The following is a 10000-nucleotide window of genomic DNA, read 5'->3' as shown; positions in this document are numbered from 1 at the left end:
CTCTCTCTCTCTCTCTCTCTCTCTCTCTCTCTCTCTCTCTCTCTCTCTCTCTCTCTCTCTCTCTCTCTCTCTCTCTCTCTCTAACACCTTTCTCTTGTAATCAGTCGCTGCACCACAACAACAACCTCCATTCTCTCTCTCTCTCTCTCTCTCTCTCTCTCTCTCTCTCTCTCTCTCTCTCTCTCTCTCTCTCTCTCTCTCTCTCTCTCGCTCCAAAACCCAATAATTACACGCATTACTTCACAACATAAGGACACTATTATTTCCAGACTTACAAGGCGAAAAATCCCAACCATCCTCGGGCATATGATCTTTAAACCCCAACTCTTAACGGAAAAAAACCTACTCGGAGTGTGTAATTTACATTCACTAAGGAGAGGAAGGGGAAAAGAAGGCACATTCTCAGTCTCACCTGGTGCCTGAGTATATCCCCCTAGGCACCTGTTAAAAGGCTGGCACGAATACAATTGGTGGCAGCGATGGGATGCGCCAACTCCCTCTGGAGCGAGTCTCTCGAAAGTATCCCTCTCTTCGCGCTCCTCTCTCTCTCTCCGGTCTATAATCTTAGGGATTCTATGCTACGTGATTCAGCTGCTGGACAGGTTAGTTTGAGGAGAGGGGCTTGAAGTATTACAAAAAATTGGGGTTAAGAGATGATGCAATTGACTGGGAATAACTGAAGAGTGTTTGTATATGTTGCTCACTCTCTGGTACTAAGAATACTGCGAGGGAGGAAGATACGTGTCTGAGTCTGTCGTTGCTTTTAAACAAGACGAGAGTAAAACATGATTATGATACTGAAAGGGAAGAAGAGAACCCATGCCGGATTTCATTCTACCATTGCTTTAGCCTGCACGGAAATGCATCCATCAGTCAGTAGGTAAAAAAAAAAAAAAACGTTGCCCAGTGACTGAAGTATTGAAAGTAAAGAAGAGAAAGCTTGCTGCATTTTAAGGTAACATTGGCCTTAGCACTACTGGAATACGTAGAACAATCAACATTTAAAAAATATCGGCCTGAAAGCGTGCTGAATCTGAGTGTAGCTTTGCTTTACACAGTACGAGAATATATAGGCCAGTCAGTGGGTGGAAAGACCTCCCTGTGAGCAAAATATCGAAAGAAAAAGGCGCCAAAAACAGCAGGAACATTCGCATAGAAAGGAGAACTCAGGGGTAAAAACAAGAGGAAACAGCCGAAGTTGGGAGCCATTACAGAGACTAAAAATGCTGATACTGTGCTGTACTGTGATGCTGTGTTCAGGTGTTCTCAGGTGGGGAAATTACTGTGGTGGCGTCCGTGACACTGAGAAAAGAGAGTTAACATGTTTGCTGTACTGTCATGGGGTCTTCTGTTGTCTGTTGTTTGTACCACCACCACCACCACCACCACTACTACTATCCTTACTACTAAATACTGGCTGTGATTAATTGCACTATATAATCTAAGGGCAGTACAGATATACGTAATTGTCGCTGTGTAATCTTAGTACAATTTTCCTTATTTTCTTATGTCCTTATGTTCTTATTGGCCCCTGTTATGAATCCCATTGTCTAATCTAAGCTACGACAGATTAAATATCAACGCTTCTCTTGGTGTTAATGTTAGTCCAGCCTCCTTCATGTTCTTATTGACTCCTATGCTGCTTTTTTTTTTAGCTACGAGCAACTGTACTGTCTAGTCTATCAGTAAACTACCGCGGAAAGTGAAAATGAAGCGTCCTCTTGATATTGATGTCCAACCTCCTTCACTTCCTTACTGACTCTTGTGATGTTTGGGACTAAGAGTAACTCCACTGTCTAATCTATCAATAAGCTACGGAGGGAAGTAAAATATGAAGCCTCCTAGCATTGTATGTGTTAGTAAGGCGTGCACCTCAGTAATCCGACCTACAGCTTAAGTGGCACATGAGAGGCGCTACTCCACGAGGGGCGCGGCAAGTCCTTGTGCAGGTCAACGGGGCGCTGAAGTCAAGGATGTGCGTCAGTCCGCGCAGAAAGACGAGCTTCAAGGCGCCCTTTCCTTTCTTTCCGCCCTCTCAAGGTGGCGGGGCGAACAAAAGCTGGACTCGCCTCAACACGCAGGATGGCAGCGCGGCCCCGTGTGCTTGTGTGTGTGGGAGTGTTGGTGGTGGTGGTGGTGGTGGTGGTGGTGGTAGTGACAGGTTAACCGTTCCTTTCTTCTGTTATTATTACTGCTTGTCCGTTTGATACATAGTGAATCTGAATTAGTCCGATGTTTAACGCAGTACTATTTAATTATTCATTGTATTATGTTTATTTCATTATTGCACTATTAGTATTGAAATATATTTGATATAGTTATGTGTTAGGTGAGAAGGGACTGGTAACTAGCTTGTTTAGATACGCCACTTAAGTGCTGCACTCTGGCGGCAAACAGCGGAGATAGTTCAGGAGTAAAGAACAGGCGGTCGGTTCGTGATATACCAACAACAACACTTCATCATCACCTGTACAGGAATGTCCCAGCAACACAGCGGCTCCTTCCCTCACTCACTCCCTCGCTGCCTCCCTCCACCTTCCAGTAATCTAACAATCATGTCACTGTTTGTCACTCAGGCATCTCGCAGTCACCTAGGGATGAAAATTTGCCTCAATTCAACGCCACTTAGTCCTGAATTTCGACACGCTGGTGGAGGGGAGTGTCTTGATTGAAGGTGTGATGCTGTTATGCCGTAAAGGGCGTGAAGGGACTGTCTCGTGATGTACTGTGATCGTCCCCTCTCTGAAACGCTTTGCTCGTTAGACAGGACTGTTTTTCAGAGGTCAAGGGAATGATTAGTCGAGTTTACATAGATGTCTCCTGTCAATGATGTAACAGATTAATTCACTGAAACGCTTCATTCTCCCACCACGACTATTTTCAAAGGCCATAGAGGGATAAACCAGCTTCTCATGAGTGTTCTTTCCTCTGATACTGCAGACTAGCTTACTGAAACGCTTTGCTCTCTCATCAAGACTGTTTTCAAAGGCCACAGAGGTAATAAGTGGAGTTCCCATTGGTGTTTCTTGCCAGTTATGAGTATAGCGCATACTAATCCACTTAAACGCTCTGTTCTCTCACTAAAATTGTTTTCAAAGGCCACAGAGGTGATTTGTCGGGTAAATTCTTGAACTATCACTAGAATCGTGGAGACACCTTTGAAAATTCTAACTTCCGCTGCAGTCTGTTAAAAATAGTTGATATGGGACGACAAAACGTTTAAAAAATGGGGAGATTATTAAGAAAGTTGTTGTTGTTCTTGTTATTTTTGGTGGTGTTATTAGTTTTGAATATGTAGAGAAGGTTTGCCAAGTGTTACAAAAAATTATGCTTAAAAATAGAAGTTAGCAAAAAAAGGGGCATTGCTGATATAGGTTTCTCTCTCTCTCTCTCTCTCTCTCTCTCTCTCTCTCTCTCTCTCTCTCTCTCTCTCTCTCTCTCTCTCTCTGCGCAACATGAATTTTACATGTCCATTAACGGAAACGGGGGCGGGGGGCGATATAGAGTAGAGGAGGAGGAGGAGGAGGAGGGAGGTAACAAGAGTACACGCATTTTTTCCATCTATAAATATTGTATACATGAAAGAAAACCGGATTCGGGCTGCTAGTCAATTTCCATCATAGAAAATGGTGTTAGTGGAGGGCAGACTGCGGCAGATTGGGGTTGTATTAATGAACGAGGCAGTTACGCCATAATCAGGTTTTTTTTTTTTTTTTATTTTTGCCCCCCCCTTCACCGTGGGTTGATCACCAGAATGTTCCTAATTGGTGACAGCAGGTAATGAACAGGTAGGGCCAAGTAATTAGCGCGTCCTCGCCTCGCCTCACCTGTGTGTGTGTGTGTGTGTGTGTGTGTGTGTGTGTGTGTGTGTGTGTGTGTGTGTGTGTGTGTGTGTGTGTGTGTGTGTGTGTGTGTGTGTGTGTGTGTGTGTGTGCTTTCTTTTATCTCCTCCTGTGTTTTTTTTTTCTCTCTCTTTTCTTTCTCTTGTTTTAGCAACATTTTTTGGACCCTCTTCAACCGTCCTCCTCCTCCTCCTCCTCCTCCTCCTCCTCCTCCTCCTCCTCCTCCTCCTCCTCCTCCTCCTCCTCCTCCTCCTCCTCCTCCGCAGCAGCAGCAGCAGCAGCAGCACTCCCCTATAATCCTTGTGTTGAATCTAGAGCTAAGAAAATACTCTCTATCTCTCTCTCTCTCTCTCTCTCTCTCTCTCTCTCTCTCTCTCTCTCTCTCTCTCTCTCTCTCTCTCTCTCTCTCTCTCTCTCTCTCTCTCTCTCTCTCTCTCTCTCTCTCTCTCCCAGGTCTTTCTTCTTACCACTCACCGTCATCTAAGCTCCTCCTCTCTCCCACTCTCCCTCTCCCACTCTCCCTCGCTCCCTCGCTCTCACAAAGGCATCTCTCTCTTCTCCTGTGTTATTTGCTCAAAAGCTTGTCCTCTCCCCGGGATGTTTTTGACCTGCATCACCCTGACCTGACCTCCGTGTTTTGTTGCTTCTGACTTAACCTGACATGACCTGAAATGCTTACACGTTTTCTTCTTTGTATTTCTGAAAGTATGTCAGTTTTATTTATTTATTTTTTTATCTAAGTATTTTTTTCTTTTTTTTATTTTTATTCTTTTTATTCAGTTTTCTTCTTTTATTTTTTTTTATCTTTTTGTTTTATCAGTAATTTCTGCGTATTCATATTTTTTATTGTCTTATTTTCTTTGTTTTCTTTTTCATTTTATTTTTTTTTTAAGTTGTATCTTCGTATTCATTTTTTTCTATTTTTTGTTGTTTTTATTTGTTTGTTTGTGTGTTCGTGTGTTTATTTTAAAGATACTGGCGTTATTTTGCAGTTTGTCTCTCTTTTCTTTCTTTCTCTCCCTTTTTTATTTTCCATTTTCTCTCTCTTTTTTACTTGTGGTATTTTAAAGCCGCCGTATTTTTTTGTTTTTGTTTTTCTTTTTTTCTTTCTTTCCATTTTTTTCAGTGTCTGGTATTGACGTGTGTTATTCTTTATTTTATCTTTTTTTATCCTTTTAATTCACTAACAACCATCAAAACTTCCCAATTTCCCATACATAAACCAAACAGGTACCATATGACCTCATTTCTTTTCATCCTGAGTGATTCTGTTGATTTTCTCCTTCATCTCTCACTTTCCTCTATCTTTTCCTGTAGACTCACCAACAATCAGTGAATCTCCTCTATTTCCCCTTCGTCAATCAAACAGCCACCATATTACTTCATCATCTCGCCGTAACTCAAATACTCGTAATTTTCCACGATAATTTTTTTGCCCCTGCTCTGGTTATTCACCTCACAAGGCCACGGGTGCGGCCCAGCCTTCCCTTCCCTCCCTCATTACCACACTTACCTCCTGCAGTGCCCTCCGAGGTATTCATTTACCCTCCAGCGCTGCAAGGGTGCGAGAGGAACCGGGGTAGCTAGACCTCAGTCCTCCCTCGCTGCGGCGGAAGTTAGGTCAGCGGCCTGGTGGGGTAATCTTGAACTACGGAGGGTTAGTTAGAGTATAGGGTAATATTTAGGCTGATTTTTTTTATTTGTGTGGCAGGTAAATTTTAACCCTGTCTGCTGCTCTGTTGCTTGTATCCGTGTTTGTTTTTAGCTTAATCTTGAGCTACAGAGAGTAACTTGGTTCATAGGGTAATTTTCAGGCTATCACGGGGCTGAGCAATTGTGTGTCAGGTCAGTTTTACCCTTCACGAGTCTGTTAGCCTGTTAGTTTTTTCCTTGTATCCCTAGTTTGTTTGCTTTATAGCTCTCATGTTTGTTCTGGTGCTTAGTGTGAGATTTCATCGTCTTTCAAACATAGTAAGGATGTTTTTTTTAGCGTTTAGGAAAGGTTTTCATGGACACAGTTAAAAGGAAAGGGAGAGACAGAAAATACATTTTATTTTCTTATGTTTAACGTGTTTTCTGATAGGACAAAGATACAAAACAGTCCATATTGTAATTCCTAACTTGTCATGAGTCTATTGGGGTCTCTTCACGTTCAATTAAGGCACATTACGATCCATATGATAATTTACTTGTGTGTCTGTTGCTTGGGACTCAGCAACAAAATATTACAATCAATCTGCCCTTACACAATCCAATCCTTCATCTTCCTGTCTGCAAGTGATTTTTATTTGACCTTTCTCTCTCTAACTCTCACTTTTTCTCTCATCTTCCTTGCGCATCATTTCACTACTGACATTTCTCCCTTTCCCTCTCTACCTCTCTCTCTTCCATCACTTCACCACTGATAAGCTCAGCTAACCTCCTTTCGCTTTCCCTCCCTTTCCCTCCCTTTCCATTGATGTCAGCTAAAGTACAATGCTCCCTTTTGTTTCGCTTTGGCCTCCCTTTGCATTCTAGTAATCACGGCCGCCCTGTTTTCGTCTCCCTTTGTGTCTCCTCGTGCTGACCTACACTCAGTTTTTCTTCCTTTGTCTTACACAGGGAGTGATTATGATTTTTTTTTCTTCTTTTCTTCTTTGCGGATCGTTACGTATATGATTTTTTCTTCGTTTCTTATGTCTTTTTTTCGTCTTTTGGTTACTGTTTTTTTTTTTGTTATTTGATTTTTCTTTCTTTTTTTGGGGTGTTACTTTTTTTTTGTATATGGAACTGAATTTGACTTGAAATACAGATTAGATTAAAGAATATATATATATTTTTACGTTCTTTTCTTCTCTACGTCATCTAATTGTGTATTTTCTTATAATTTTTTTCCTCTTTTCCTTGTCTATTCATAGTCATTCGCTCTTTCCTTAACTTTATTAATTGTTATTTTTTTCTTCTCTATCGTCTCATGTTCTATTTTTTTCTTCCTCGTTTCCCTTGTCAATCTATATTTATTCCCAGCTTTTTTCATTCTTTTCTCCTTTCCTTTGTCTATTCATATGTATTCCCCCTTCCTGTAACTCCATAAACTATTACTTTTTTTTTCTTTATATCGTCACTTGATTGACTTTTTCCTCTTTTCTTCCTGCTTTCCCTTGTCAATCTATATTTATTCCTGTTTTTTTTTCATCTTTTCTCCTCCTTTCCCTTGTCTATTCATATTTATTCCCCCTTCCTTTAACTCTATAAATTTTTACCCTTTTTTCTTGTCTCTATCGCCTCGTGGTGTATTTTCTTCGTCTTTTCTCCCACCTAATTGTCTCCACCTCACTCCTTCGTGCTCCTTCCTGCTGTAATAACCACATTGATTTACTCGCTCTTGCTCCCTCCTGACGCTCGCCTAACCAACCTTCCTCTTTTTTTCTTATCGGGTATTCAAGTCTTTCTTATCTTAATCAAATATATATATACTTTTTTTTTATCTCGCAGTATAGTTTATTTCATGTTTTCAGGTAATCAGTCGATCCTTTATTCAGTGTTTGTCCTTGTTTCGTATTATGTTCGTGAATTGTTAGGTTATTTTCTTTTTTTTCTCTCTCTCTCTCTCTCTCTCTCTCTCTCTCTCTCTCTCTCTCTCTCTCTCTCTCTCTCTCTCTCTCTCTCTCTCTCTCTCTCTCTCTCTCTCTCTCTCTCTCTCTCTCTCTCTCTCTCTCTCTCTCTCTCTCTCTCTCTCTCTCTCTCTCTCCCTCAATGAGCCCGACCTTATCTGACCCGGCATTTTTCCGTCTAACAATTGATAGATCTGATAAACTTCTATAAAAGTTCTATTTAATTTTTACCTAACCTAACCCACTGTAACCTAACTTAACCTTACTTACCTAACATAACATAACATACTTTCATTTCAACCTGACCAAATCGAACCAAATGTAACTTTTTTGCTTTCACTTTATCCTAACGTAATTAAACCTAACCTAACGTGATCTTCCTCTCTGCAGACATTGACCTTAACGACCCTGAGGTGCAGAAGGCAGCGACCAAGATCCAGGCCAGCTTCCGGGGCCACAAGGTCAGGAAGGAGGTCAAGGGTCAGGTGCACCCCGCGGAGCCCAACGCTGAGGATGATGAGATCGCCGCCATTGACCTCACTGACCCAGGTGAGTACCCCGGATGACCCCCACGTGACGTCAGGTGCTCATGTATCCCCAGGTGGGCTGCTCATCAAGGAAGCCCAGGTGGTGAGAGTAATTAATGCAGTTTTCTTACCGCCTCGTGTTCCGTGATTTATGGAGTGAATTTCTAGGTTATTTTTGGGTACCTGGTTTGTTTTGTCTTATCATATTTTCTTTCTTTCTTTCGTTTTTGTTACTGCTTTTATACTTTGTCTCCTGTCTAATGTTTTGTATATATTCATGTTTATTGGTTTAATACGAGGGTACTGAGGTAGCTTCTGTTTTTCTTCCTTCTTTTCTTGTCATATTGAGTATTTTCTTTGTATTATTGCTTCTATATTTCGCCTCCTGTATCTATTGTATTGTATAGACTTGTATTTAAGAGGGAGATTCTGAGGTACCTTTTTTTTTTCTTTTTATATTATTTTTTTCCTTACTATTGTGTGGTTATTAAATGGGTGACGTCATACTACAACTCCTATGAATAAATGTTGGCTTTACCTTGAGATTCCAATCACTAGTCCTACAAAATCAATGAAAATACTCCTTACTCTCCCTCCAATGCATACTATTTCGTCTATAAAAATTCAGAACCCTTAAATAACCATAGATCCGTCAAAACATTCCATACAGCATCTCCTGTTTCCACTATTTCATTTATAAAGATTCCGATTCTTTAAATAACTGGATCAGAAACCATATAAAGAGGATTACCGTTACTCCACCTTATAGCGTGACCTTGAATGGGGTCAGCGGGCATTCCAGGTAACCTTTGCCTAATACCAGGTGCTGCCAGGTGTAATTCTGCCACCAGGTAATTTAAAATGATCCCTTCCAATCCAGGTGAAGAAGGGAAGGAAGGTAAGAAGGGAGGGAGGAAGGAGGGGAAGGTGAGGGGGGAAAGGGAGAATGAGTGACACATCAAGGAAGAGGAAGGATTGCAAAGGAAGAGGAGGAGGAGGAGGAGGAGGTTAAAAGAGGGACAAAAAGAGGGAGAAATAGCTATGGGGGGAGAAAATAATGGATGAGAGAGAGAGAGAGAGAGAGAGAGAGAGAGAGAGAGAGAGAGAGAGAGAGAGAGAGAGAGAGAGAGAGAGAGAGAATACAAAAATACATAGAAGGGGAGGAGAAATAGAGGGTGAAAGGGAGGATGAGATAAAAGAGGAACAGGGGGAATGAATAAAGCAGTAAAGCAAATGAAAGAGGAAGACGAAAATATTAGAGGTCGTTTACATGAAGGGAAAAAAATAAATAAAATGGAGAGGAAGAAAAAATATTGAAACCTAAACAAGATATTTCTCTTTCGTGACCTCCATTGACTCATTTTCTTTCTTCACGTTTCCTTCACTTCCTTCCCTCCATTCTCTCTCTCTCTCTCTCTCTCTCTCTCTCTCTCTCTCTCTCTCTCTCTCTCTCTCTCTCTCTCTCTCTCTCTCTCTCTCTCTCTCTCTCTCTCTCTCTCTCTCTCTCTCTCTCTCTCTCTCTCTCTCTCCCAGTTGGCGCAGCTTCCCAGAAAACTCATCTGTGTGACCTTGTGTGGAAATGTAAAGGGACCTCTCTCTCTCTCTCTCTCTCTCTCTCTCTCTCTCTCTCTCTCTCTCTCTCTCTCTCTCTCTCTCTCTCTCTCTCGCTCTCGCTCTGTCTCATATACAAACACACTCATTTACTTATTTAGAGAGAGAGAGAGAGAGAGAGAGAGAGAGAGAGAGAGAGAGAGAGAGAGAGAGAGAGAGAGAGAGAGGAGAAGGAGCAAGAGGAGGTGGGAAAGATAACGAGAATTGGTCCTCCTTCTGAAAGTAATGACTTCACCAAATTTATCCTCGCCTCACTGAACACTTCACTGCTGCTGCTGCCGCTCCTTTTTGTTGTTACCTTGGAAGCTACGCAGGTGTGAGTTTCCTGTTGCAGAGGGTGTAGTTGTTACAGTCTCCGTGAATTGACTGCTCTGAAACGCTTTGCTCTCTCTCTCTCTCTCTCTCTCTCTCTCTCTCTCTCTCTCTC

General features: G+C 41.7%; 1 protein-coding gene across 1 annotated transcript in view; it reads left to right on the top strand.

Annotated features, from left to right (window-relative positions):
• The window catches only part of LOC135090953 (neuromodulin-like), a 77377-nt gene that overhangs the window by 33704 nt on the left and 33673 nt on the right, over positions 1-10000 (top strand). Inside the window, exon 2 of the mRNA XM_063988190.1 lies at positions 7826-7984. Coding sequence (XP_063844260.1) covers positions 7826-7984 — 159 coding nt within the window. The remainder of the gene's footprint in view (positions 1-7825; positions 7985-10000) is intronic.

The sequence above is a fragment of the Scylla paramamosain genome, chromosome 36, assembly GCF_035594125.1.
Source record: "Scylla paramamosain isolate STU-SP2022 chromosome 36, ASM3559412v1, whole genome shotgun sequence".
NCBI classification, from domain to species: Eukaryota; Metazoa; Arthropoda; class Malacostraca; order Decapoda; family Portunidae; genus Scylla; species Scylla paramamosain.
Note: the sequence above shows the minus strand (reverse complement) of the source record. Positions and strands in the feature narration are given on the sequence as shown.